This window comes from Antennarius striatus, chromosome 7, assembly GCF_040054535.1.
Source record: "Antennarius striatus isolate MH-2024 chromosome 7, ASM4005453v1, whole genome shotgun sequence".
NCBI lineage: Eukaryota > Metazoa > Chordata > Actinopteri > Lophiiformes > Antennariidae > Antennarius > Antennarius striatus.
Genome location: NC_090782.1, coordinates 16,784,174 through 16,811,858, shown reverse-complemented (window position 1 = coordinate 16,811,858; position 27,685 = coordinate 16,784,174). Strand labels below are relative to the sequence as shown.

The following is a 27,685-nucleotide window of genomic DNA, read 5'->3' as shown; positions in this document are numbered from 1 at the left end:
AATCTGTCACGACATAAAACATCTCGCGCCCGTTATTAAATAGTTCCCACGATGGTTTTACTGTCGGTCTGAACTGACACACTGCCACACTTTCCCACGCACGCGAGAGCTTCCTTAAAGCGCGCGGTGGGTGGCGCGCGCGCGCGCGCCAGTTAACTGGGCACGAGGCGGGCGGACCTCAGGGTGAGGATCATGTGTAGTCCACGCGCCGAAACTAGGTTACTGTGAGCTGCAGAGCCGGACGGAGCCCACGGGAGAGGGGACGCAGCTTGATGGTTTTATAGACGTTTCGTCGCGACAGAAACACCCGAAACCGCGCGGAAGGGAGAGAAAGTCACACAAGCCTCTGCTCTTCTTGTTGTTTTAGAAGAAAACAACGTCAGAATAGAAACTAGAAATCCATGAAGATTTGCTGTTGTGACACTTTTAGCTGCTCCGGTTTTGGAGCGAGTACGTACGAGTCGCCCTCCGCGTTTCCCGGCTTCGTTTCCACCTGGAGCTGAATGACTTGAGAAATTGACAACATTTTACCGCCGACATGAGAGGTGAGTTTGTCCCAATGAAAGCGTTGCATTTATTGAACTTAATTTTTGACATCATGCACGCCTGGTGTTTGTAAATAACTGGAGTGCTGCGTTTAATGTCTGAAGTCAGTCCGAAGTTCGAAGTGCGTAGGCTGGGCGAGCGCACCGAAATAAATCCCGGATTTCATTACGGAGGGAACCGACGGTGTGATTTATTAGATTTATTAGACGCAATGTAACATCTAGGATGGTTATACTTATTTAACGTACAAGACTAATAAGGACGTGTATGCATGTTTTAAATTGGATAGTTTTATTAATTCGGTTCAGGTATGTATGTAAATGCAAATAGTCAGACCTGGATTTGTGTTTAGCTATATGTGTAAATTATACAGATTTTTTTTTTTTTTTACTGTATGTAGATTGTGCTTTGTGGGGGCTCTGTTTCATCTGTAAGCGTCTGCAGTTATGTAAGAGAGAGGAAAGGGAGGGGGGGGGAGAGGAGTGATTCAGAGTTCCAACTCAACAAGCTCAACGAAAATCTCCCGGCCGGGATTATCTGTGATGGACCAACACCAGTCCCCGTTCCTTCCACTTCTATAACACTTTTATTTGCTTATTATAATATAGTGTAATTTTGGTTGCCGATCCGTTAGTTTATTAATCTCACCGCTGATATAAGTTATTATTATTCAGTGAGCTTGATGTTGGAGTGCGCCTATAAACACTGACGGTGCGTGTTTTTAATAGAAGGCACTCTATTGACCTGGTTCTGTCATTGAAGATTACAGAAATGTGTGTGTGTGTGTGTGTGTGTGTGTGTGTGTGTGTGTGTGTGTGTGTGTGTGTGTGTGTGTGTGTGTGTGTGTGTGTGTCTGTGTTTTATATTTATACGTGCGTGTATTTGTGGGTTGGGGGGCGAGGAAAGAGTTGTGTCGTCATTACCGATGAGTCGAGATTGATAACATATATCAGTTGTCAGGGCAGAGTGTTCCTATTGTCGATAAAAACTGCACAGACTGGAAGAGCCTGATTTTGGCTTCTCCTTGCAAGATATAAGATCCCTTTCAGCGGCTGGTTATTTCTTTTGCTTTTGTTCCTGAAATGCTGACAAAAAAAGGACACCTGTTATGTGATAGATTTTTATGCAACATTATAAAATGACTGGTCTTGTGGTGCTGTGTTTCAAAGTCATGCACCGCTGTGACAAGCAGGATGTAGGCACAGCGAGCCCTGATGTAACCATTAGCTGCTGCATGGTTCAGTTAAGCTCAGTTTCCTCTCTCAACTATGGTTACTCACATCAGCTGGGGTGTGTGTCACTTCAGTCCAGCTTATCAAGATGATGCTATGAAAATATTATTATGGCATGGGATGGCAATGACATACTGAGTCAGCAATTGAATTTACTGTGAGGAAAACAAGGTTATTTTCAAAAGTAGATTACTATTCATGATTTGTCATTCCGTATCCATGTACAAATAAGGTTGTTAGGGATAGGACACAGCAGATGAACAACATAGGTGGAAACGCTCAGCTGTGCAGAGCTGAAGTTTTGAAGGCTGTCCGCCCAGGATCAAAGTTATGGCAACAGTAAAGAGGAAAGGCCTCTCTCTGGCACCGCTGTGCTGAGCCGAGCCCAGAGTCACTATCTGTTGCCTTGGGCAAGTTCACAGCGAGCTACAGTATGTGTCAAGGTGCCCTTTTGCTCTGACAACTGCACGCTAAGATTCCATTCCTCTCAACTAAAGCTTCAACTTTTCACCCAGACTCTGGTTAGTATGCAGGCAAAATGTTTGCGATGGTAGGGATACACCATTCAGCAATATTTCACATTGATGACATAAAAATGTGTTATTGCTAATCTACATAAGGTTTACAAATGTGTCAGGAGACAAGTGACATCTGAACATATGTAGAGGCTTTAATTCTAACTGACTGTTTCAGCATTGCCCTAATTTGTTCCTGCAGTTCTGAGTAGCATGCTCTGAGCCCCTTCTTGTTCGCTATGGTGATGGACAGGCTGACAGACGAGGTTAGACAGGAATCTCCATGGACTATGATGTTTGCAGATGACATTGTGATCTGCAGTGAGAGCAGGGAACAGATGGAGGAGAAGCTAGAGAGGTGGAGGTTTGTCCTGGAAAGGAGAGGAATGAAGGTTAGCCGCAGTAAGACAGAGTACATGTGTGTGAATGAGAGGGACCCAAGTGGAAGAGTGAGGTTACAGGGAGAAGAGATCAAGAAGGTGGAGGATTTTAAGTACTTAGGGTCAACAGTCCAGAGCAATGGAGAGTGTGGAAAAGAGGTGAAGAAGCGTGTCCAGGCAGGATGGAACGGGTGGAGGAAAGTGTCAGGTGTGATGTGTGATAGAAGAGTTTCAGCTAAAATGAAAGGAAAGGTGTACAAAACTGTGGTGAGACCAGCGATGTTGTTTGGTCTAGAGACAGTGTCACTGAGGAAAAGACAGGAGACAGAGCTGGAGGTAGCAGAGATGAAGATGCTGAGGTTCTCTCTGGGAGTGACCAGGAAGGATAGGATCAGGAATGAGTACATCAGAGGGACAGCACATGTTAGAGGTTTTGGAGATAACGTCAGAGAGGCCAGACTGAGATGGTTTGGACATGTCCAGAGGAGAGATAGTGAATATATTGGTAGAAGGATGCTGAGTTTTGAACTGCCAGGCAGGAGGCCTAGAGGAAGACCAAAGAGGAGGTTTATGGATGTAATGAGGGAAGACATGAAGGTAGTTGGTGTGAGAGACGAGGATGCAGAAGACAGGGTTAGATGCATGCAACTGATTCGCTGTGGCGACCCCTGAAGGGAAAAGCTGAAAGGAAAAGAAGTTCTGAGTTACATGCAAAATTACATGCTGTGAAGTGAATTCCACAGTCTGGTTTTGCTTGAGCTGCAGAGGCCCGCTTGGGTTAGGGATTTGAGCCTGTAAACAGCATGATCAAGTGAATGCACTTCATCCTATCTGATCAATGGTGAGGGATTACAGCGGCATAGAGTGTGAAGCCCGGTTTCTTGGCAGGCGTAACATTATTATCTGATATGTGAATGTTCATTCTTGGAAAAACGGGAAACGTCGCAAATATGTAGAATTTAAAAATGTATTTCTTGTCATTGAATTTAATTTTTTTTGTTGCTGGTGGGCTAATCCATAGTGAAAATCTGAAGGGTACAATAAAAAAGGAAAACTAACAACTCTCGTCCTCAGAAATGTCAGGAAGTGCTTTTTCTTCTTCCTGCTTGCAGGATGCATTCACATGCATATTATATAATTATTCCAGATATCTGTTGTCTGTATTGATGTCGATCTTTTATTTTTTTTGTGTCAAATACAGAAGATACTGGCATTTTACAGCAAACCTCTTGTCTCTGTATTTTTGTCATGTAAAATTTGTGAGAAACTAAACATACTCAAAAAAATAATTCAACATTACCTCCTGATGGATACTAATGTCTCTAATTTCACCACTATTGCATGTGCTGAAGAAGTGCTTTTACCTGGAGTCCCTTTTTAAAGGGTCTGTGATGAGTGTAAGGCCATATCATTATATCTGTATTCTCTATTAGATCAGCAAAGACGGGAACAGTCATAACTTTAGCTGCATAGAAAACATGTTCTGAGGCCCAGAATCAAGGCTTGACTTATAGAAGGAGACAATGGCAGAGAACATCACTTCACATTCATCCAAATAACGCTCAACTTTGACCATGAAAAGTAGTTATGTTGTAACTTTACAGTGTGTTACGCAAGATGCCATATATGAGGCACTGAAATCATCTCACAATGTAGGTTAAGTATACAATATGTCAGGTAAATGTAAAGCGCAAGGTAAACAATACCTTGAACTCTGTTTGATTAGCTTGGATGTGAGGGCAAAGTTTCCCTTGCGAGGATCTGCAGCTGCAATGAAGGCAAATGCTGACCAGCAGACACAGACCTGTTTGAGTTTTGCTCCATCCTGTGTAAAGATGATACTTCTCTACAACTGGGTTTCAGAAAAGCTGTTGTAGCATCATTATATCTTGCAGCAGGGTAATTTAGCATTGAAATTAACACAAAGAAGGGATGTTTTTCTTATTTCATGGGTACATTTTATCCCCTGACAAAGATGATCCTTTAAGTGAACTCTTAGAATAAAGAATCTTTTGTTCATGCTCTTTTTACATCACAACATAGCAAATAATTAATGTCCACGGAGTTGAAGTCTTTAACAAGGATGCTACACGCTGTTATTTACACTAAACATCGTACACGTCTGGGATGTGTTGTGATTTGTGCCACATTGACTTGCCAGTAGATCCAAATACCAGAAGGAATCTCTGGGCATCCATCTGCCAGAGTAAAAATAGATTTATGGTTGAGCTGAAACACAGCTGAAATTTCACTCAAATACTTGACGTGCTGCAACAAGTTGAGAGCTACTATTAGCTACATCTGCCCCCCCCCCCCGCTGCAGCTTACTGTACGGGGTGTTTTTGGAAGTTTTTCCAGATGTTGCATAAGTTGCTAAATCTCCACTGGGCTAGTTTGGTTTCAACCGGTCATCTCTCGTTTGAATGATCAAACCTTTTATTATTTTCCTTCCAAAAAGAAAAAAAAAGAAAAAAGGAAGGGCCTCCACCCTGCCTTAATTTAAGCCTGCTTTAGTTCCACCTTAAAACCTGCAAGAAACCATGATGTGTTCCTTGTGAGGCGGCCGTCACTGGCGCCTCCCTCTTTGGTGAATGGGAAACTGTGTCAGTGGAGCAGATCCTGCTCTCTGGGCCTGGGTGTTGCTCAGCTGACTGGCAGGTGAGGTGGCAAGTCACAGGCAAAGTCGCCCAATCAGTAACCAATGGGAGGGGGATGAGGAGGACCGTCACACCGTTGCCAAGACAACCACCTTTGAATGAGCGTGTTCATGGAATGCGGCCAGATGGCAGTTATATAACAGGCTGAAGGGCGGGGTAAGGCTTTGGAAGGGGAGCGATAAAGGGAACAGTGGAGAAGCAGTGGAATTTTTTTTCCATTGGCTTTTATTTATTTATATCCCTCGGTTACAGTGAGCAGAGGGGATTCTACCCAACCATAACCCTCAAATGTGTCACCTGCTCTGCAAACAATTTCTTTGTGGAGGAAAGATTTTCAGAGAAACGTCATTCAGAACTTCACTCCAGCTTGTGACGCATATCTGGCCTCACAGGGTGTCTTGTGTAATTGGATGGTCGAGACCCGTTTATGAAAGAACCTTTAGAAAGCTGCAAGTTTCAGAAAGAGTTGTGCCGACCACTTAAATGTGATTTACAGGTTACCTCATGCCCTTTGTGACCCCAGACAAATCAAATCTCACGCACACACTAACAGTCAGTTGCAATTGTTCTGCAGGTCACAAATGCATTAGTTGGAGGGTCCAGCAGCGCAGCGCAGGCTTTGATAACCTACTAACATTGTGCTCTGCCTGGAGAAAGAGTTAGCAAGAGGTAGAGCTGTGAAACTTTATAACCCGGGGCCTCAGCTAATGCAATTGACCTGCTATTCTGGGCTTCAGGAGGCCCAGCTACTTAGATAAACAACATAATGAAAAGAACAGACTGTTCTTAGGTAAGAGGGCTCAGGCTTCCACAATGAACACAAGGTGAGGCATATAATGTATCTGCCGTTTACTTTGTCAATGACAGGATCCTCTGTGCTCCCAACACTTCTCTGGTTTCTTCACGTCATGTAACACCAACACATTGTCATCATTATTAACCACATTTCAGGCCTTGTAATGCACAGGTAAAGTGTCACTGTTTCTTTTTTGTGTCCAAAAAAAACAAACCCTGGGTTATCTAGACTTATGAATCAGTTATTGTCAGCTGCTCAATTCATTGGATAGGACTGAGGTGTTTTATTATCACTGCCTGCAGGCAGTACAGTACACCTGAAACTGTAACCACTGTTAGGCATCACTGGACGCTGGTTTCATGTTTATACATGTGGATGTAAGTAAATAAGTAAATAAGGTGTCATCGTGTGTTTGGTATGGTTGACTGGCTTCAACAAATATCTAATTATCTCAATGGGTTTAATTTTTTAAAAATAATCATCACGTATTCCAAAGTGCCAAAAAGAATAACTTCAATTAAAACAGTCCAAAATCTGCAGAGGAGATCTTCCATCATGTTTGTTATTATCCAAATGTTTCCAGATCTAAATTATTCGGTCAAGTAAAAAGAAGAGTGCCATAAGGCAATGACAATAATTATCACTGCAGTAAAATCCATCTCAGTGAATCCATATATCTTTCTTTCTATGTAACAAGCTACATGATTAAACTTTTTTGTTGTTTAGAGAATTAATTTAATGTTTTTTTTAATATATTTTTTTAATCTCTCTCCAGCTCAAATAGAAGTAATTCCCTGTAAAATCTGTGGGGACAAATCATCAGGTATCCACTATGGTGTCATCACCTGTGAAGGCTGTAAGGTAAGCTGTTGCTCGCCTCCCTCATCAGTTGCCAGTTATTCTGCTTCTATTCTGTTCCATTAATGGACAACGTGTGTGTCTGTCTTCACAGGGTTTTTTTCGACGCAGCCAGCAGAATAATGCCATGTACTCCTGCTCACGGCAGAGGAACTGTCTTATTGACCGGACCAACCGTAATCGCTGTCAGCACTGCAGACTGCAGAAGTGTCTTGCTCTGGGTATGAGCCGTGATGGTGAGACCATGTTTAATTTACTCACTGTTATAACATCCCATTAAAGTTTAGGAATCCCTCTTTGATCGTAAATATTTGATCTTTGTCTTCAAATCCTACTATTGCAGCGGTCAAGTTTGGCCGAATGTCCAAAAAGCAGCGTGACAGCCTGTATGCAGAGGTCCAGAAGCACCAACAGACCCAGGAGTGTGTGGGGCATGGTGCTCACGAGGACAATGGTGACATGGCCGATCACGGCCGCACCTACAGGAGAGGCTCCACCGCAGCACTCAGCGATCTGGACGAAATCACTACACTGCCAGAGGGCTTACTGTTTGACCTCCCGCTGACCCCTGAAGATGGTGGTGGAGACTACTGTAACCTGGACATGCTGGGTGGCAGTGCAGGAAGCAGCTCATCCTCTCAGAGTTCCCCAGAACAGACCAACCTAGACTTTGTAGAAGGCAACCACAGCATCAAGCACGAGTACCAGCTGCTGCACGACTCCGGCCTGTTCTCTCATGCTATCCTCAACCCTCTGCCTGACGGCTGCTCCCTGCTTGACATGGGTAAGTGTAAATCATGTAATTCTTGGGAACCATAAATTTGCTTCTGTTGTTTTGTAGCGCAGTCATGAATCTATCCTCAAAAAAAAAAAGAGCGATCTCAGTTTAACCTTTCTCTCTGTTCAGAACGCATCACTCAGAATGTGGTGAAATCCCACATTGAGACAAGCCAGTACAGCACGGAGGAGCTGAAGAGGATGGCGTGGACCATGTATGGCCCAGAAGAGACCCGCTTATACCAGATCAAGGTATGTTTTCATACATAAATACACTCACACATATGCACAAACTCAACAATTCATGTTTTTGGTCAGCTCAACTATGTTGTGAACTACCCACCCATAAATCTATGAAAAATGAAACAACAGCTTGGCCCACCATTTTGCTTGGAGCTCTTGTTCAAGGCTCACAGAGTATTCAAGAAGAGCACAAAAGAAACAACTCAGCTTGCTCTAGGTTGTTTGAAGACATTTCAGACAAACAAAGGACCAAGGCCATTAAGACAGTGAGTCTCTGTAGGAGTTGTTAACTCATTAGTCCTTACTAAGGAGTCGTAACTCACGACTAACATTGCTAATGACTAATGTTACCAATGTATCGTGAGTGGAAATTCTTTTCTAACACTAAAGAGTAATGACTTAATGACTCTTAATGAAAGTCATTGTCTTGGTGGCTGATTTACCTTGACCTGGATGGCTGAGAACCTACACAGACATCTCACAGAATAATGTTTACAGTTTGTAACCTTGTGCTAAAAATCAACAGCAAACGTTTCCTTGAAACAAATACAAGTGTTTTAAAGTTAGGTTTGCAAATTCAATATTTTTATCACATACTTGCCCCAGAGATGCATTTTTATCAAACTGCAGGTCAGGACATCGTTTTTCTCAGAATCACACAACCAAACCTCCACAGAGAACAATAACAGTCGTATATCCTCCAGTCATTGCATTTCTCATAAAAGCCTCCCTCTGTTTCTCTGTTTCAGTCCGCGGAGGTGATGTGGCAACAATGTGCCATTCACATCACCAACGCAATCCAGTATGTGGTGGAGTTTGCCAAGCGCATCTCTGGCTTCATGGACCTCTGTCAGAATGATCAGATAATCCTCCTCAAAGCAGGTTAGTACACAAAACTGGTGAACAGACTTAAGTCCACATGTTCTTTAAGGCAGTGTAACAGTAAGGCCAGCTAGCCTGCTCTATGCATGTCAGTATGCTCTCAAGACATTCAGCATTGACACAAATTGCTCTTGTCATGTGAACAGTGTGTTACCCACAAGTGGTAGCTGACACAGTTCAACCATCACATGCAAGCAATATTACTGGAAATGGCTGTTGGATGTTTTGCTTCAGAAGAATGGCTGGCTTTGTTTTGAACACACTGCTCCCACTGTGCTGCTCCTCATACAGTTCTGTAAACTTTGAAGTCACAGAGGCTGCATTATAGTAACGAGTAGAACAAGCAAGCAGTCAAAACATGGGATTAATGACTTCATTTCTTTAGGGTTTCCCAGTTAATTATATAAAAATGCATGTTGTGATTGTTTTACATTATATCATCAAGGCAGGGTAGATTTACTCATACCAGTATTTGTTTTAGGAAACAGGAGGCCTTCAGTGAGGAAAGAGATCTCTGTTATTGTCACAGGAGCATGTTTCTTTTGTGAATTTCTGACCACGGCTGAGTTCTCTTATTAATGAGTGCTTTAAAAAAAGACTTTCTCTGTATTGTCGTCCACAGGCTGCATGGATGTTCTTCTGATCCGTATGTGTCGGGCCTATAACCCCATCAATAATACTTTGCTATTTGATGGGAAGTTCGCCACTCCACAACTTTTCAAAGCTCTTGGTGAGTCTTAGTGGCTATCTCTGATAAAATAAGGATTTGGGGCATTTGGGTCAATATTTTATGTTTGTGAAATCACCACAGTCCTTAGTTTGGAAGATAACATTCTTGTTCTCTTTCGCCCTAGGCTGTGATGACCTTGTGAATGCAGTGTTTGACTTAGCTAAAAGTCTGAGTCGTGTACAAATGTCTGAGGAGGAGATGGCTCTGTTCAGTGCTGCTGTACTACTCTCACCAGGTAAGAAAGGTGTTAGGTGCTCATTGTAGAACCCACACCCAACAATAGATCAGTGAAATACAGGCTGGTGTACAGTTTTTCATCCATTTCACACATCCTGCCTTTTGTGGAGGACAGGAATCTTTTTGTTAAATATCTGTCTCAGATTTCAGTGCACTTTACATGAGCAAATGAAAAACCACAACACACCTGCACCAACAAAACTGAACCCTTCGTGAGCTTATAGCCGTAGACGTAATATTGTCTCAGTCCCGAGTTACGCATCATAAATACAGATCGTGTCTGCAATTACCTGCTAATTACTGTTATTCATTTCTAATGCTTGACATACACTTTGACATTCCTGGTGTAGCCAGATTTCAGTTCATTGCAACACAAATTACCATATGCAGAGATACAATTTTATCCCTGCGATTACGACCAGTATCCTACTGAAGGGACAGGCTGACACCAGCCTTATGTTAATATATCTGACATTTTAAAATGGTGTTACAAATTTTTTGAGTGATAATTTTAGGCAAATTGCAATAGTCTCATTTTATTGTGTTGCTTAGCTAGCTCCCTTCAAGAAGTGGTCCCAGTGATATATACTTCTTTTTCTGTTGGATTTTCCCATCAAGGGTCTCACAAGAGATAATCCCTCTCACCTTGTCTCTCACTTTTTCCTGTCACACCGATGTCACCACCGTCTTGCTTAGCAACTCCATCCTTAACATTTTTCTACCAACGTACTCCTCGTCCTTTCTCTGCACATGCCTGAGCCTCTAATATGATCATTCGTAACTCTGTCAGTCCAAAGTATTTGATGTCATCCACCTTTACTAATCCAGACCTTTACAGCCGTTGTATAAACTATGAGCAATCACTCTACCAAAGATACACAATACAGCACACGTGTCAAGTTGGCAGCCGGACAAGAGAAATAACATCATGTCATTGCAATTCCCCTCAGATCGGCCCTGGCTGACGGACTTTCAGAAGGTGCAGAAGCTGCAGGAGAAAGTCTATGTGGCTCTGCAGCGCTGCCTACAGAAGGAAGGAGCACCAGATGAGAAACTAGCTAAGGTACAAGGAGATATATGACTGTGCTAGATTAGTGAAAAAAACTGACATTAATTTATTTAGTGTTTAAAACTTTTTCTTATTCCTCTCCAGATGGTGTCTAAGCTCCCCATAATGAAGTCCATTTGCAAACTGCACATCGACAAACTGGAGTTTTTTCGTCTGGTTCATCCTGAGACAGCGTATACTTTTCCTCCTCTGTACCGGGAGGTTTTTGGCAGTGAAATCACCTTCCCAGACTCCACCGAGGGCTAACAGCGTTTAGCTGTACAGCGTCATTCAGATGGAGACATTTAGATGAGGGAGGGGGAGATAAAAACGTGGCAACCAGCTGTGGCTAAACGAACCAGCAGCTCAATGACAATCCTGCATGCTACACTTTTTTTAGACACACATCTCTCACCTTCCGCTCTGCAAGCTCGTCCATTCAGCTCCAAATTTAACACTACAGCAGCTGGCGCTCGGTGCTCAGTCCATGTTACCTCTTTTTTAAAGAAATTATTGAAGAGTAGCCTCTCAAATTTATACTCTCAAAAATATTTTTCTATGAGGAAACCTGAAAGCTCTCGTGTTGAATTCCTTTGTGCCCTAGATTTGGCCTTCACCATTCTCCCAGTTCCTGGATGTTATCGTTGAATGTACCCCCTTTATTACCCTTGACTGTTCAGCACAGCCGTAGGCCCGATATAGAATGTACATACGTAAAATCCTCAGCTACTTTGTGGAGAGTTGCAGCAATGTTGCCGGTTTCAGTTGTTTGTCTTGTGACATTTTCATTGAGTAGTTTTTTTGGTAGCGCCCATATTTGGCAGTTTTGTAATATATGAACAAACTGTTTAAAGGGACCATGATCAAAGTCCAAACCAACAGGGTTTTTTTTTTAAGAATCCAGTGCAAACACTCTAAAGTGTCTGCCACCGTGCACGACCAAGTCTTGCACACAGAGCACAAAACAGCACTTCTGACCTTTTTAGGTATTTTATTGGCACAATCTCAGACACTGATGACAGTGAGCTCTTTTTTTTAAATGCAATCAGTGACCTCAGTCCTAATACCTTTTCCCTTTGTAAATGCCACTTACAGAGCGAGAGTGAGAATCCCAGAGGTATTGTGAAAGTCAATTTAGATGTTTTTTATATATAAATATATATTCTGCAGAGTACCGGTCAAAGTCTGAGGAGAATCTTCCAATTCACTTGAATAGGAAACTACTCAAACTTGTGACTGGTACTGTAAATAACGACCCTTATATAATCATATAATGTTAGAGGTGGCATGCGTTCATCCCGAGTGAAGAGCAGGTCAATGTGCTCGTGCTCAGGTCTCTCAAACAGACACTGCCTCTCTGGAGTTATGGGATGAAAAAACTGTCGTTGCTAAAAAAGCAAACGGAGCTGATAATAAGCACTTACGAGTCCTTGTTAGAATCCAAAGTGAACTTTAGACAAAAGGATTTACAAGTTTGCATTCAGACTGCCATCTGTGAGACTTTTACTAAACGGGGCAGAAATGCAAGATGCATCCTCCCACCATTGATAAACTATATGAACAAGGCGCTGGGCAGCCAACCATCATGGGGGTTGGGTGCGCTCATGAAGGAGCATCTGGAACTTACACACGTCAGATCTCCCAACGAGAGGAGAAGAGTGCCATCAGCCCAAAACCATCCAGCAGCATCTCAACCAGCAGGTTCAAGAAGACTTTTTCAGTAAAGAAAAATGAACTGATACTTGGACGATGAAATGACAACATTTTCCCACCTTTATTTGTCGATTGGGGTGAAAAATTAAGGATAGGTGGGTGATGGTGTTGTTTTAGCTTCTTAGACAGAACATAGTGGGGATTTACTGTTTGCCGGCTCTCAGCGCTTTGGAACCGGCTTGACTGTGTTGTAGCCAGCCAAGGTTTTGTGGTTGCACAAATAAAAGCTCAGTTCCTCTTTCCCCACTCCCTTTCTACCTCACCCTTGTCAAACACTACATGGCACAGCAAAGGGTTCACAGAGCCATCAGCTAACCCCCTGAGTTAGTATTTCTGCATCATGAAGAGAGCTTCTATAAATATATAATAGTTAGCAGTGAAATGTATTCTTATGCACTTCAAACTGGACAGAAGACAATGCTGGACCTGTTTATGCCATCCATCCTCTCTGACTGCTTCTCTGTCATCTGAGAACAGTTCTTGACTTTAGGATCAGGAAGTCCTGCTTTGATACAGATCTATGTGGAGGAAGGTCTCTGGAGACGTGCAAGGATATATCCAGATGAAACCTTTTTCTTTAGAGCAGGGGAGAGATTTCTGTTTACTGGTACAAAAATGACTAGAAAAGAAAAGTTGAAAAAGTTCAAAGAAAACGTTCCTGCTTTTATCTTGACCATTCTAAGACAATCACATGTTGGAGCTGTCAGCCATGTTTGTTACGATAGTGCTGTTTGCAGTTTACTAATGTCTCACACAGTATGAACGGGTTTCACCCTTTTTTGGGTACGTACCATAGTGGCATGGTGGGAATGTGCAATAGTGTCTTTCCCATTGTTCTCAGTAATTCGGGCCTTTGATGCCATTTAGCACAACTAATATTCTCACAAGCACTCCACCGCAGTTCATCTCTCCACAGAGAAATGCTGTATGTGGTTGTAATGTACCAAATAAGCATCCAACCACTAAACAGGTCCGCTATTTTGTGACATGGCCAGATGACACTTGAAGATTGTAACAAAGTGTTTGTATGGTGAGTCCTAGAATGACAGACATGCTGATTTGCTACAAGTCAGTAAACTTAATAATTTCTGCAGGTCTGAAAGTTGCTTGGAGGGCAGTCTTGAAGATCTGACATTTCTGTTTAGAGTTACTCAGGGAGATAGCTGGGCTCTCTGTCCTACAGTGTCTGCAGTTAGTCTAGCAAGCAAGACACCTTGCACCAACTTAGAAGACCTTAAAACCTTGATCACTGTGTACAGTACATGTTCTTGTGAATGTTTGATTTCAGAAGTATCAAAGATTTTACCCCTGCCTAATATTATTGCAAGACTTACTTTGAGTTTGAGTCAGAAAAAAATATATATAGTAAAAAAAATACAAAAGATGGATTATAATCTCTGAATCTTGTGTTGGTTTTGTTGTGATCTTTTGTTTCTTAATTTTTATCCTTATATGTACTGGTTTTTTTTCTCATCAGTTTAGTGTCCTTTTTGTCTTGGAGAGATGTAATTCTATTTTTTTAAAGAGCATTTTTAAAGAAGTCTCCCTAAAAGTTTCTCTTTTGTCATATCCCTCTGTTTATGATATGTTTGCTCTATTTTAAGATTTTAATTATTAAAATAGATTTTAATAAAAAAATAATTTATATGTTATGGATATGAAACCCAAAAGGGTTTTAACACAGTAAAGTGTTATTGCACAATGGTGATACAATATGTGGAGTTAAGAATGTAATTAAAGTCTTTTTACAATTAAACGAAAAACATTGCACTGCTTCCTTTTTTTATGAATTGCACTCAACATGATCTGGACCAATGAATTGATGTTTGTTTGTTTTTAAAAAAACAAAAAACCCCATCACATATCTACATGAAGTACATATGAGTTTTATTGTACTGATAAACTAATCCTGTTAGATGTTATTACTTTTACAACATCTCATTGGTCAGAGGATGTACTTTAGATTAACAGCTAAGGAAAATAGTTCATAAAACATTGAGTCTATTGACAATGCATTGCTAAATTGCTTGGCAGCAGGTTGAACATTATTACTACAGCAAGGTAGATGATAGCTCTATAGACTTTGTGGTACAGTCTTTTACTGTTCAGTACATTGTTCTGCAATCAGTTCCGTCAAATAACATTTCATTCTGCCATCTTTGTGGTTAGGGTGCACATCCTCCCCAGTGAACAATATTACTCTTCCATATCATCATATCAGGTCAGAAGTGGTTTCAATTTTAAGTACTGAGCTGCTGAAATATTAATTTCTTAGACATCCATTACATTTCCAATACAATTCATGAGCCTTATTGTTCTGGCAATGCTTATCAGAGGGAAAGAATGCCAAAGAAGCAGATTGACCAGAACATTGGCTGAAATAAAAGGTTACTGATATTTCTTAAAAATGTTTTGAGCACATATTTTTCAACAATCCATCTGACTGGAATGGTGGGAGGTATCTCAGCACATGTTAAAACACCAGTCGCAATCCAGGTGGTTTGATACTGTTGAGGTGGTTGAAAGAATTTCTCATTATGGTGTCTTGTTCATTATCTGTCAAACCAACACCATGAGGCTCAGGATCTTTTAAGAAGAAGTAAGAGCCTTGAAACAGTACCTGGCTTCTTGAGGTCCTGTCTTGAAGATGATGTGTCAAAATCTAGGTTTAATGGATTAGTCATAATCTTCCTCTTCATGGACCAGATGTCATCTTGTAGGATAGCAGCCCATGCTTAAGTAATGACTGCCTGGAGTTGCTGTTTAGTCTATGGAGGATGTTCACTCTGCCACACATGCTCATCCAACCAACTCCACACATTTTCAGTGTTGTTTACATCAGGGCACATTATTGTCCAGTCCAGAGCTCCAGACCTGCATCCAGCATTCCAGTAGCTCAATCCTGGTCATGTCGCTTCAGTAATAATGACTTTTTATATGGGCGGCATAGCTGATCCAGGCAGTGGTCATATAATGAGCTGGATGATGCATTTTGGTTATTTTTATTTCTGGTGCTCAGAATCATGACTCCTAACAAACACAGCGTGACCAAACTTTGAATGTTATGATTTATCACAAGACATACTGTACATAAAGATGTTCAACTGACTCTAAAATGAAGAAATTAATTTCTCAAATTTAATTCAGAGTATGATTGGGAGTAAATTGTAGGACATGGAAAGTGAATGTCTGCAGCAGGCAGATGTGTATGTTCCTGCTCCGTCCGACAGGGGGCAGTGTGCACCAATATAAGAAACCAGAGTGGCTCTTTTACTCTGGAAACTGATTTCTTCTAAGTAAATCGTGTATATTTCATACTACGTAATTGTAAAGTAGTCAAAAAGTTGTACCTGAATTGTCTGTTTTTTCTGTAGGGGAGATAATATTGTTAAGATGGCCAAATTTTAGACTTTTGCTCCGTTATCTGCTGTGACAGTGGGAAGAATTACCCTCGACGTGGACAGTTGGCGTGTCCCGACTCAGAGTGACGGCTGTGCAGTCCTATGAATCCTGCTAAACAATTTTGCACTGGCCCCTTTTCTGACATAATTTACTAACTTTAGCTGTGTCTTCACCTAAATACACCTTCGTTTGAAGTTGAAGGCGGCCATTCAAGATGTCTGTAGCGGGATTGAAGAAGCAGTTCTATAAAGCCAGCCAGGTTTGGAAAACTTTTTCTTCCTACTAGCAACTGTCAAGTACCGTTAGCAGCTAGCTTCCTTTAGCTTCATCAGCTAGCTCTTTATAGTTGGCTAATGTTAATAACGCTTTGTGTGGCGGCGATAGGGAGAGCAGAGGCGCATGTTTCGTTATATAACGTCGAAATGTCACTGGTATTTGACTTTAGTTGACATTTTTCGTGTTTTTTTTTGTTTGTTTTGTTTTAAAAAGCCTTCATACAAACAGCATCTGTTTTGTTTCAACGTTCTGGTTAGCCCTGAGTAAATTTCACTCCAAGCCGAGTAACGTTACTGTTGTGTCTTCGCGTTAGCGTTACAAGTATTTTACTTTATGCTATAGGGAGTTAGCCAACAGTGCATCAGGTCAGGTTGAGTAAATACACACAGTATGGTAAACATCAGCTAGCTCCCGTAGCCTAAGGCACTAATAAGGATACTAATAATAATAATAAAAATAAAAAAAAGTTGTGGTTCGCAAGCTGAGTCAGTAATGACTGAAAACTGCAAGGGAAAGGCCTTCAGTTTGACAACCTGAGCGTCAGGTTTCAGATGCAGTGTGGAATGTTTGATCCGTCTGATCATTTACTTATTTTCATGCTTTTTTTTTTTTTTTTGCTTTATCCTTTGTTAAATGAACCGCATTAATAATTGGGTTAGGTAGAAGAGCTATCTAGAATGTTAAAAATGTAAATAGAATAACAGTCTGTGTTGGTAATGTAGCGGTGTTTTTGTGTTTTAGTGCCTGGATGTTTTAATTTTTTCCAGCTCTGTTGGCCATGGGCGGGGACGGCTGGGAAGAATTTTTTTAGTCTGTTTTTCTTCCAAGCCTTGCTGATCTAAGCAGGAAAGACATTTGGTTTTTCTGCTGCAGCTTCCTGACAGGAAAGGGCTCAGATCCCATTTGGAATCGTTATGAGGAAAAATAACATGATTTGGAAACTCTATTCAGATAAAGAAAATTAACAATGAAGTTGTTTGAGATCGATTAAAAGAAGTGTGTGATCAAGTTAGCCAACAATATATAAAAGAAAGGGGGTAAATCATGTATTCTCCCTTTATTTGACTGCAATGCTGCTGTTTTTCTTGCCAAAACTCCACTACAGTCAATAAGACATAGCTCAGATTTTCTGCACTGGAGGCATGCAGGAAGTTGGTTGTGGGATGGTATCTGTGCCTTCAAGCTCACATCTTTGTTGTTCTCTCTGATTGGTTTTCTGTCCCTGTTGTTTGTACTGCTGAAATTTTTTTCACCACAATATTTGTCAAAATCTCAGACTCACAATCACCCCAAACATTATCACACTTGTAAGATTACTAGTCGTGGATGATTGGTACCAGATGATAGGGAGATATAATCCAACAGACTGTTTTGGAATTCATTGAAGATGAAATCGATCTGGATTGAACCATTTGACTTATTGGACCTTTGCAGATTTTTGCCTTTTATATCCAGTCACATTAACATATATTTTGCTCAAACAGAGCTCCCTCCCTTTGTAGCTAACGGATATCCAAGCACACTTGTCTCGTTTTCTTTAGGCACAACGTTGTATATGCCTAGTGAACAGCCTTTCCTTTTAACAGAAAATTGTGCTCTGAATGTTTTATTACATAAAAGGGATGTTTGTTGACGGCATGTAAATAGTGACCCTGCGAGAGACACAATGTTGTGATGGTTACCAGCTGTTTGGGTAGGAAGCGACCTTCATAATGATGCTATTTTTCCTCTTTCCCTCTCTGCTCATTTGGTATCACAAGGCCTCTGTGCTGAGTCATCATTCTGGGCTCGAGAATCAAACCATTTGAACCCAAACGTGAACTCAAAACAAGGCTTTGTAGCGATGCACTGGCATTTAACTACCAGTAGCTTAAACAGCCAGTCATTGCGCTGAGAAGGATACCTGTTGTATACTCATTCGTCTGTTTGTTTAGCTCTAAACATGTTTATGCCAAAACGTCCAGGTGACAGCTTTCGGTGGATGATTTTGGCTCCATACCTTTGACCCAGTGTGTATGTAAATAGTAAAGCTACACTGACACAAGAGTTTAGTATTTACATTTAAAAGATTGAAAGATACAAGTGTACTTAGTGACTAAATTTCCCCAAACCCATTAAAACTAAAATCTCCAGCTTATTGATTTACTACAGTACAATACTTTATGAATTCAATCATTCTTCCCTTAATGTTTTTGAAGCCAGATATTTTCTGGAAATCACAGATAAAAAAAAAATTTCAGACTAAAGTATTTCCTTTGAGATAGGGATTGATGCTGAGCGGAGGGAGAGTTGAGGCTGTATCGGTACTCGTGGTGTGGCCTCCCCAAGGCTGTCATGCGCTTTCCACACAAGCAGTGTGACTTAAAGATCTCAGACTCAGAAGAATAAAACTTTCATTTTTTGTTTGTGAACAGAGTCTTGATTTTCAGATTGGCATAAATAAAGCTGCTGTTATAAGCCTTGTGATTATATTTTAAAGTCTACTGGTCACATGGAAATAATCATCTGTCTGTGATACATAAGTCTTGTTAATACGTGTAAACACAAAGTGTTACCGAAGGTATTTTGAGTCATGTTTGAAATGACTGAAACTACAGTACTGTCTGTCTCTCACAGAAATGAGTGCACACAAGTAAGTAACTTCAAATAATGTAGTTTGTCAACCTCTTCTCCAAAGAATTTTATCTGATGGACCAGTGCAGAGCAGCACCTCGTATGATCAATCTGCAGCAGCATTGGAACATTGTAGTGAAATATAAAAAGCTTTTTAGTTTATCGACCAAAAATAATAATAATAATAATAATAATAGTAATAATAAACCTGTATTGTCCCACAGTGGGGAAATTTGTGCGATCGTGGCAGCGGGGGGGGGGGGATCATACATAAATACTTAAATAATATACATACACATTTGCAACATGAAATTTACATATTCACATATTGTAAACATATTAACATATATTATCAGAATGTACAGTTATATTTACGCATCAAAAATATACACTACAGATTGAAGATTACATTGTTCATCCAGAATTACAATGTTTTGTTCTGTGAGTTCTTTGAGTGGTCTGCTGGGAGAATTGCTGGTTGTACAGTCTGACAGCTGTGGGCAGGAAGGACCTGCGATAGCGTTCCCTCTCGCATCTTGGGAGAAGCAACCTATCGCTGAAAGAGCTCTCCAGTGATCTCAGTGTGCCCTGTAGAGGGTTGGAGTGGATGGATGGATGGATGGATGGATGGATGTCTAAAAACAAATCCTGGAAATTCTTGGTATTCTCGATCACAGTAATAATATAGAAAAGAACTGAGTTCACCGCTAAGTCTTTGGGAACTCTTGTATTGAAGAGAAAATTATCAGACTGACATCCTTATTCTCTTGATATTATAGTGCAAAATATTTAAAAAATAACATCACTGCTCTTACAACCTCAATCAAAAGTCACTTAGACAAAAGCAGGACAGATTCATGCCATCCTGGTGGGGTGTAAGTTTCAAAGTACAACAGGATTTTGAATAATAGCATTTGGAATTGAGACACACAGCAATGCGGTTCACTGGTGACTGTGCAGGAAATGTCTCCGAGTCGTTTTGCAATCAAAGGCCGTTGTTGTCTGCCATTTTCATTATCTGACTGCTGGAGATCGGAGTTGATGTTTCGTGCATCGAACTTGAATTCACAGTAGTGAAGACTGATTACAAAGCATGAGTAACTATTGTATTTATTTATTTCCCAGTTCTCTAAGAGCTACTTGTGATGGTAATTCTGCTTATGATTAAAAAAGTTAGCAACAAAGGCTGTGCAAGAACTTTTGCACAGAACACACACAGGAGAAGGCTTGTTTTTGATTTCTCAAGCTTTTGCCGAAGGCCTTAAAAATGCCAATGGATCTCACATGGAAGCACACGTGCTTGGAATCAACATGTTAAAGTTGTAGCATATTGTCTTTATTAAAATTGAAGTAGTGTGCTGGTCAACACTTTCTTTAATCCTACAAAACAAGGGATTGCATCACACTGTGCTGTTCTGTGTGTCTTATTCACACACACACACACACACACACACACACACACACACACACACACACACACACACACACACAGTTATCTATTGTCTGCATGCTGCGCTGGGTATCTCAGAAATGTTCCATCCTGAAATCATAACCTTATGAGCAGTATTAATTCATTTGCACTTTCTACCCATCCTTCCCCTCCTTTCTCTGTTTCTCTTGTCTCTGTCAGATGGTAAGTGAGAAAGTCGGAGGTGCAGAAGGAACTAAACTGGATGATGACTTCAGAGATTTGGAACGGGTAAGAGAAGCTTCCTACTGTGGTCTTAAAGAGGAACATTTCTGGCCATAGCTCTGGGTCTGACTTGGTTTTACATACAATACACAAATAATTGAACGTCTGTTGTCAAACTTTATCCCTTATTTACAACAGGATGTCATTCTGGTGTTCAGAAAGATTTGACAGTGTATTAAATGGCTTAAAGTTGCATGAATAACATCAAAAACTCTTTGCATTTATCTTTACATTGGTGAAAAAATAATAAATAAAATGCTTAAAATGGAGATAATTTTTCATGAATGTCTACTTAACATAGCAATCTCAATGAGAATGGACATAACTAAAATGATACACCCTCCTTAGATATTACCATGGTACGCATCACACACTGTTCTGTGCATGCTTCTGATACAAGTGTGCTTCCTGCGTTTTGTAGAAAGTCGATGTTACCAGTAAAGCAGTCGTGGAGGTGATCTCAAAAACGTCAGAATACCTTCAACCAAATCCAGGTGAGGAGACAACTCTTTTTCAGGTATTTTACGTCAAGCCTGGAATTCATTGACAGATTAGTTTTGACTCCCTTTTTCAGCATCGCGGGCCAAACTTTCCATGTTGAACACCATGTCTAAGATCCGCGGCCAGGTGAAAAATCCAGGTTACCCTCAGGCTGAGGGGCTGCTAGGAGAGTGTATGGGCAAGTATGGACGGGAGCTGGGAGAGGACACCAACTTTGGTAAGATGTGTGTTTTTATTTGTGTCTCATGGTTTTATATAGTAAATTTCAGATTGAGGAAATTGAGTTTGTAAGAATAAGCTATTGACTGTGTATGCATGTGTCGACATGTGGTATGCATGAAATTCTGACTAATCAGTTGCACCCAAACGGTTCATTTTGCTTATGAAACACTATTGGACAATGTAGGTAGTGAAACTAGTCTTGTGTGTGGTTAATTAGATCCCGTCTTGATGTTCTGTTGGTAATAGGTAGAGCCCTAGTAGATGTTGGAGAAGCCATGAAGAGATTGGCAGAGGTCAAAGACTCTTTAGATATTGATGTCAAACAGAACTTCATTGATCCATTGCAAGGGCTCTGTGACAAGGACCTCAGAGAGATACAGGTTTGTCTGCATGCTTTTTTATGAAAGAACAAAAAAGGAAAATAAACTATGGAAATTCATTGGTGAAGCTGTCATTTGTTGCAGCAGTAGAAAAACCAGCCTACCTTCTATCATTAGTCTTTTTAACACATTAAATTGTTATTAAAGTTAGGATGATGGTCACTTCTGTGCTGCTTCCTATTCTGATTGTGGCTCTCATCACCTCAGCACCATCTGAAGAAACTGGAAGGCCGTCGCCTGGACTATGATTACAAGAAAAAGCGTCAAGGAAAGATCCCGGATGAGGAGGTTCGACAGGCCCTGGAGAAGTTTCATGAGTCAAAGGAAGTGGCCGAGACAAGCATGTACAACCTGCTGGAGACTGATGTAAGAACATGTTTCTCACTGTCCAGTGTCACATGGTGTCAAGAATAAATTTGTGCCTGGCTCTCCTTTATTTGTTGTTAGGAAGTTGTTTGTCCTGTACATAAATATAAGTGTGCATGTCTGTAGGCCTAAACTGATCTGTGTTTTTAATTCTAGTACAGCAGTGAAGCTGATTTGTTTTCATGGTTTATGTGTGAATATGACCGGTGCAAACTGGTGGAAATCTTTCAGTTCATGTTTCCTGTCATTTCTCTTACGTTACTTCCCCAAAGGGCTGAAAACTAGAGGAAATATTTTGAAAATTGAATCATTCAAATCACAGCAGTTATAAATTGAATATAAGTTAATGAATAATAAGTTAATGAATTGTCAGTATTGTGGAATGGGGAACTTTATTCAGATACAGGAAGGCAAGCAGAGCGACACTGATAGCCGGTTATGTGCGATGTGTTCACTGTGGTTTAATTGTGTGTGTGTTGTGCAGATAGAGCAGGTGAGCCAGCTCTCGGCTCTGGTGGAGTCCCAGCTGCAGTACCACAGACAGGCTGTGCAGGTGCTGGATGAACTTTGTGACAAACTCAGAGACAGGTGCGCGGATGAAACACAGACCAAAAAACTGTAAAAATGATTGTGCAATGTTCTTCTTGAAACCTTCAAAATATTGCATTGAACTTTATGCAATATTTCATTTTTATTGTTGACCGTAGGAAATGTAGAATTAAATTCAGTTTATCTGAACAGGATGAGCGACGCTCAGACTCGACCACGGCGTGAATACACACCTAAATCCAAACCCATTTTCGATTTTGGAGACAACAACCATTCAAATGGCAACTACTCAACCTCAATGGCCCTGCCACCTTCACGCAACTCAGGTAACAAACGTGTAACGCATCCCGAAAAAGACATTTTTGTGTATTCTTTGATGATCCACATTAAGATTTAAGTTTACCACAAGCTGTAGGGTGGAATAAATTTGACTTAATCATTGATGTCAGAAAGATGGAGTGGCCGACAAGAGAACAAATGATGCCTTGATAAAATAAAGTCAGGCTTTATTTGTATTCATCTGTGTCATTACACCACAAAAAACGCCACACTAAAGGGCAGAGTGATAAATATTACAGTGTCTTATCAGATGTCCAACAACAACAAAACATCTAGCTGTTTCTAGACACAGAAAGTGGACTAAGACAGAGGAGCATTAGTCTATTACACAAACCTTAATGTTCCAAACTCAATTGTAGCCTTTTTTTAATCATGATTTGTACCCAGATAAAGGTGTGTGTGTGTGTGTGTGTGTGTGTATATGCACACACACGCACGCGCGTGTATGCGTGCGCCTGTTGTTTGGCTGGCCTTTCTCCTACCGACCTTGTTCCTCTTTTCCTGTGACATCATCAGAGGCATTATTTCATTCGGCCTGCCTGACTGTCCTTTACGGAAATCCAGATTGTGTGAGTCACAGATAGTGTGGCCATTTTTCATCACAAAAAGTTTTTGTGGTTTTGAGTCAGTACAATCTGCACACACAGCTTCTGTTGTGAAATGTAGACGGTAGAATTTAATGTTTAATTTTTTTTTCCACAGATGAATTATAATGCATGAATATTTAAGCAGCATGTGATAGATTAAAAAAAAATCGACATCCTGTATTTTAGGTATTGCAGACTGTAACAGCTCCACAGCAACTGCCCCATTATTGCAATAATGGGGCAATGTTGCCTGCATATGTTCAAAGCCCTTCCTACAGTTATTAATCATTGTTTTAAGTGCTATTCATTGTGATATTAGTATTGGACTACTTAAGGACAAGCTTTTTAAATCATAACGCAAATCAAGAGAGGTCCATCTTATTTTGTATTACATGGAATTCAGGTTGGTGGGTTTAGGGACAGTTTAAACTAAATGTGATCATTTAAATTTTTTCTCTAACTGCTTATCAGACCTCACCTCCACCTACATGTGTTCCCAGAGGACTTTAGCCTCGATGTATGGTTCTGTACAGTCTGAGCGAAACAACATAAAGTTGCTTCAGACTTGTTGTTTTTTTTTCTGCTCATGTAAACTCACGCTCATGTAGGCGTTGACTCAAAACCCCAAATCAGTGACCAACGCTTTCCCCATCTCGAGCCAGTCCGCAGACTGCTGGGTAAACTTCATACAATGAGAAAATTGTTAGGAGAAAGAAAAAAGCCTAGTTTGTGTGAGGAGCCCCACAATCCTCTGCTGATCTCTGTGAGGTCACAGCGGGGGGCACAGAGGAAACCATGGATGAGTGATATACAGAAACATGGTGTCATTATGTTATGTTCGTTTGTCCTCCGTTCAGCTTGGTAACAGTCCTACGCCTGTTTGCAATGCTGTGTTGAAGCTGATCTGGCTGTTTGCTTCCTGTACTGACTCCCCTTCAGTGGTTATGATAACACCACCATTGAAGTGATAACAAATCAAACACGTCATTTCATACAGTTTCTTTCGACAGCATCATTGCATGAGTTTAGAACTCTGTCACCAACAGGAATGCTTGACTTACCTGCTGCTGTAGGCGCAGAAATGAACCCATCACATTGCAGTAAATCAAAGAACGCTTGCAAGGATTGGCTACAAGTAAATTCACATAGACACATCTTATCTGACCTGGGTATGAACAGGATCATATGCAGGCATCATCTATAAAAAATGTAATTCTTCTTGCATAATGGCTATTTTGATCAACCTTTTTTTAATTTATTGAATACCCATACTAACTCCTACATGCGAATGCTAAACTAACATGTAAAAACATGTATAAAATATAGTTTGCAGTAGATTATGATCATCTCCTGACCCTGGCTCTACTGTGGCCCCTCACTAGAACAGCATCCTGAAATTTTTCCATCTAATTCTTTCTGTCATTGTGTTTTTTCAGCCCCGGAGCAGCCGAGCTGTAAGGCACTCTACGACTTTGAGCCAGAAAACGAAGGAGAACTGGGCTTTCACGAGGGCGATATCATCACCCTGACCAATCAGATTGACGAGAACTGGTACGAAGGAATGCTGAATGGCCAGTCAGGATTCTTCCCTCTCAACTATGTTGAGGTCCTCGTCCCATTGCCACACTAAAACACAACGAGAGCAGGAGAACCAAGGAGGAGACTAACGGAGAGGAGGGCGAGTAGAGTCGGTAGAAAGGGAGGAATGTGAGGCAAAGGGACGGTCTTCAGAATATTCATTTTCATCTTCAGCACAGTCATCTTCACTGCTGGGACATTTTTGTAATCTTAAGAGGTGAAGAAGATCGACACATGTCAGAGTTCAGACCGGAAAATCACACGGTAAAAGGACCCAAGATGGACACAATGTCATTTCTCATTATCTGGCCTCAGACACATTTCCGGAGGACTGGATAATTTTTTTTGCAATATTTTATTTTTTTTAATTTCCAATTTCTGACATAATACAGAGCATTTGTGATATTAGTGATTATGTGATTATGATAACTGGGGTTACACACATCTCATCCTTCTTTTGTGACTGCAGTCTCCAAATCTCAGGTTGATTCACCATTTCAAGAGTCAGTTTCAGGCTGAACTCCAACCCCAACCTCAGAGTAAATGTGTAACCTGGCTGAATATTATCCTTGTTTTCAAATCTAAAGCCTGTTTGTGCAAGTTCAAGGACTGGAGTTCTTCTCTGTACGCCACCTGCTGGCAAGACTAAGAATTAGTTTTACCAAAAGACAAAACGACACACAGCTATAAATCAAATTTAACTTGTATCTTCAAAAAATAAATACGGAATTTATATATATATTTTTAAAGAAAAACAGGAAATTTTTTTGCCTCTTAATGCTCTTTTTAAAGTTCCTTGTCTAGGCAGTGCATTGTGGTAGCTCCAGAACAAACCGACCTACTCAGTGTTTGAGATACATTAGAGTCAACCTACCACAGTAGTTTTACTGAATATTTGAGACAATGTTATAATTGCACCTTTTTTATCAAATGAGACTGATGAGTGTATGTGTGTGTGTGTGTGTGTGTGTGTGTGTGTAAGACTTACTTTACTAATACACACAGACCCCAAAGTGAAATGCAGACATTGCACCTTTTGTCAAGTTAAGGCATGTGTGTGTTTGTTGTGTAGAGATGCAGAACGAGTTGTTTAATAGTTAGTCTGCTAATCTGCTCAATAGATAAGATGGAGCCAAAAAAAAGTGTATTAATTGCAATAGAAACATATCGCCAACTGTTCTGTAACAGCCATATACTCATTTTATTTGGACCTCTTTGTCTTAGCATGTTAAGTGTTTTCCTTCACAGGTCTTTAGGCACCTGTTAAAACTCCATGCAGTGCCTGAACAGATGACGCTGCTGGCAGCGACAAAGTGTTTCATGTTCATCACTAGCGGTCCCACTATGGTTTGCCTTCGTGTCTTTGAGAATGTGAACATCATCTGTGGTCTTGGGCCTCCTCTGATCCTGTGATACCGATGACTCGCCTCTGATATGAATTTGTTTTTTCTTTTCTTTACCGTGTTTTGGAAGATGTAGAGAGGTGGAGTTTCTGTTTAGTTAATCTATTTAGACAAGGCTGGATTCTTGTCTGGGATTTAGCCACGGTCCGCACCTGATGGATTCTTACTCAACATGCACTGTATAGTCTGAGGGAAAGACTTTGACTAAAAGGGAAACCATCAAGGGTAAAATGTGTGAGCTGTTGTCCATTTGGACTCATTTGAAGAGCTTTTCTCACTAAACATTATAATCAGTCCTCCTGATTTTGAATTGTTTGGGGTCAAAAGAAAGAAAACGATGCTGTTTCAGTGTCTGCAGTGCCCTTCTGCTATAATTCCACCCTTCCTATCTGGCTATGTCCATCACTCCACCCTTCCCCCACTCCTGAGTTTTATCCTTGTCTAATATGTTTACATTTCTCATCTTATTACTTTTCAATGATTGTACCACGTTCAGGGCAACATTTAAGGACTACAGGAGGTGCTATCTGGGCCACACTGTTATCAAAAAATCCTTGATGGCCTTATTTTAGTGCCTTTGGAAAAGATTGGAGGGAAAGTAAAGCAAATGATACAGCAACCAAACCCTAACCATGCTAAGTGAGCGATCAACAGTTTCGTCTGTTTTTGATTTGTTTTGGTTTTTTTGGCACTTTCATTTTGTGGAGACAAAAATCCATGTGTGCAGTTTTTTTGTGCACATTTCTGACACTACAGGTAGATTCCTGAGCATGTGAGGTTTTGTCCAACCATCATTGGAATCGTCTTTTTAATAGATTTTAATCTGTGTTTTATAAGGAAAAAACACCCACTGATTTCTTTTTAAAAGGCTATGTATTTGCTTAATCAGTCTTAAATGCTCCTTAAAACAGCATGAAATAATTCTGCTCTCCATAGTATTATTATTTTTTTATATACAAGACCTTAAAACATTTAAATAAGTCTTTGCATGTGGTCCTACATTACACCTTTTATAAATATTAGATTTAAGTTTCCTTTTTACTTTTGGTATATATATATAGATTTTAACCATACTATTGTGTCATTATCAAAAGTCTTTGTATGTGCTTCATTCTTGTCCCCCACTTCCCCATTCTTACAATAAATAAAAGAGGAATATATG

The 27,685-nt window shown here is 40.5% G+C and overlaps 2 protein-coding genes across 2 annotated transcripts; both read left to right on the top strand.

The window, feature by feature from the left end:
- The first annotated feature begins 220 nt into the window (after window positions 1-220).
- rorca (RAR-related orphan receptor C a) lies at window positions 221-14,340 on the top strand. The gene is made up of 10 exons (XM_068319616.1): window positions 221-545; window positions 6,902-6,987; window positions 7,079-7,220; window positions 7,328-7,768; window positions 7,892-8,013; window positions 8,754-8,886; window positions 9,509-9,616; window positions 9,741-9,851; window positions 10,804-10,916; window positions 11,007-14,340. Exons 1-10 carry the CDS (start codon window positions 539-541, stop codon window positions 11,166-11,168), a joined length of 1,425 nt encoding a protein of 474 aa, XP_068175717.1. The 5' UTR covers window positions 221-538; the 3' UTR covers window positions 11,169-14,340.
- Window positions 14,341-16,073: 1,733 nt separating this feature from the next.
- On the top strand, window positions 16,074-27,684 carry sh3gl1b (SH3-domain GRB2-like 1b). Its single transcript, XM_068319118.1, has 9 exons — window positions 16,074-16,275; window positions 20,536-20,604; window positions 21,020-21,092; window positions 21,173-21,316; window positions 21,568-21,701; window positions 21,909-22,067; window positions 22,552-22,655; window positions 22,809-22,942; window positions 24,979-27,684. The coding sequence occupies exons 1-9, from the start codon at window positions 16,231-16,233 to the stop codon at window positions 25,170-25,172; spliced, it is 1,056 nt and encodes a 351-aa protein (XP_068175219.1). The 5' UTR covers window positions 16,074-16,230; the 3' UTR covers window positions 25,173-27,684.
- The last annotated feature ends 1 nt before the right edge of the window (window position 27,685 follows it).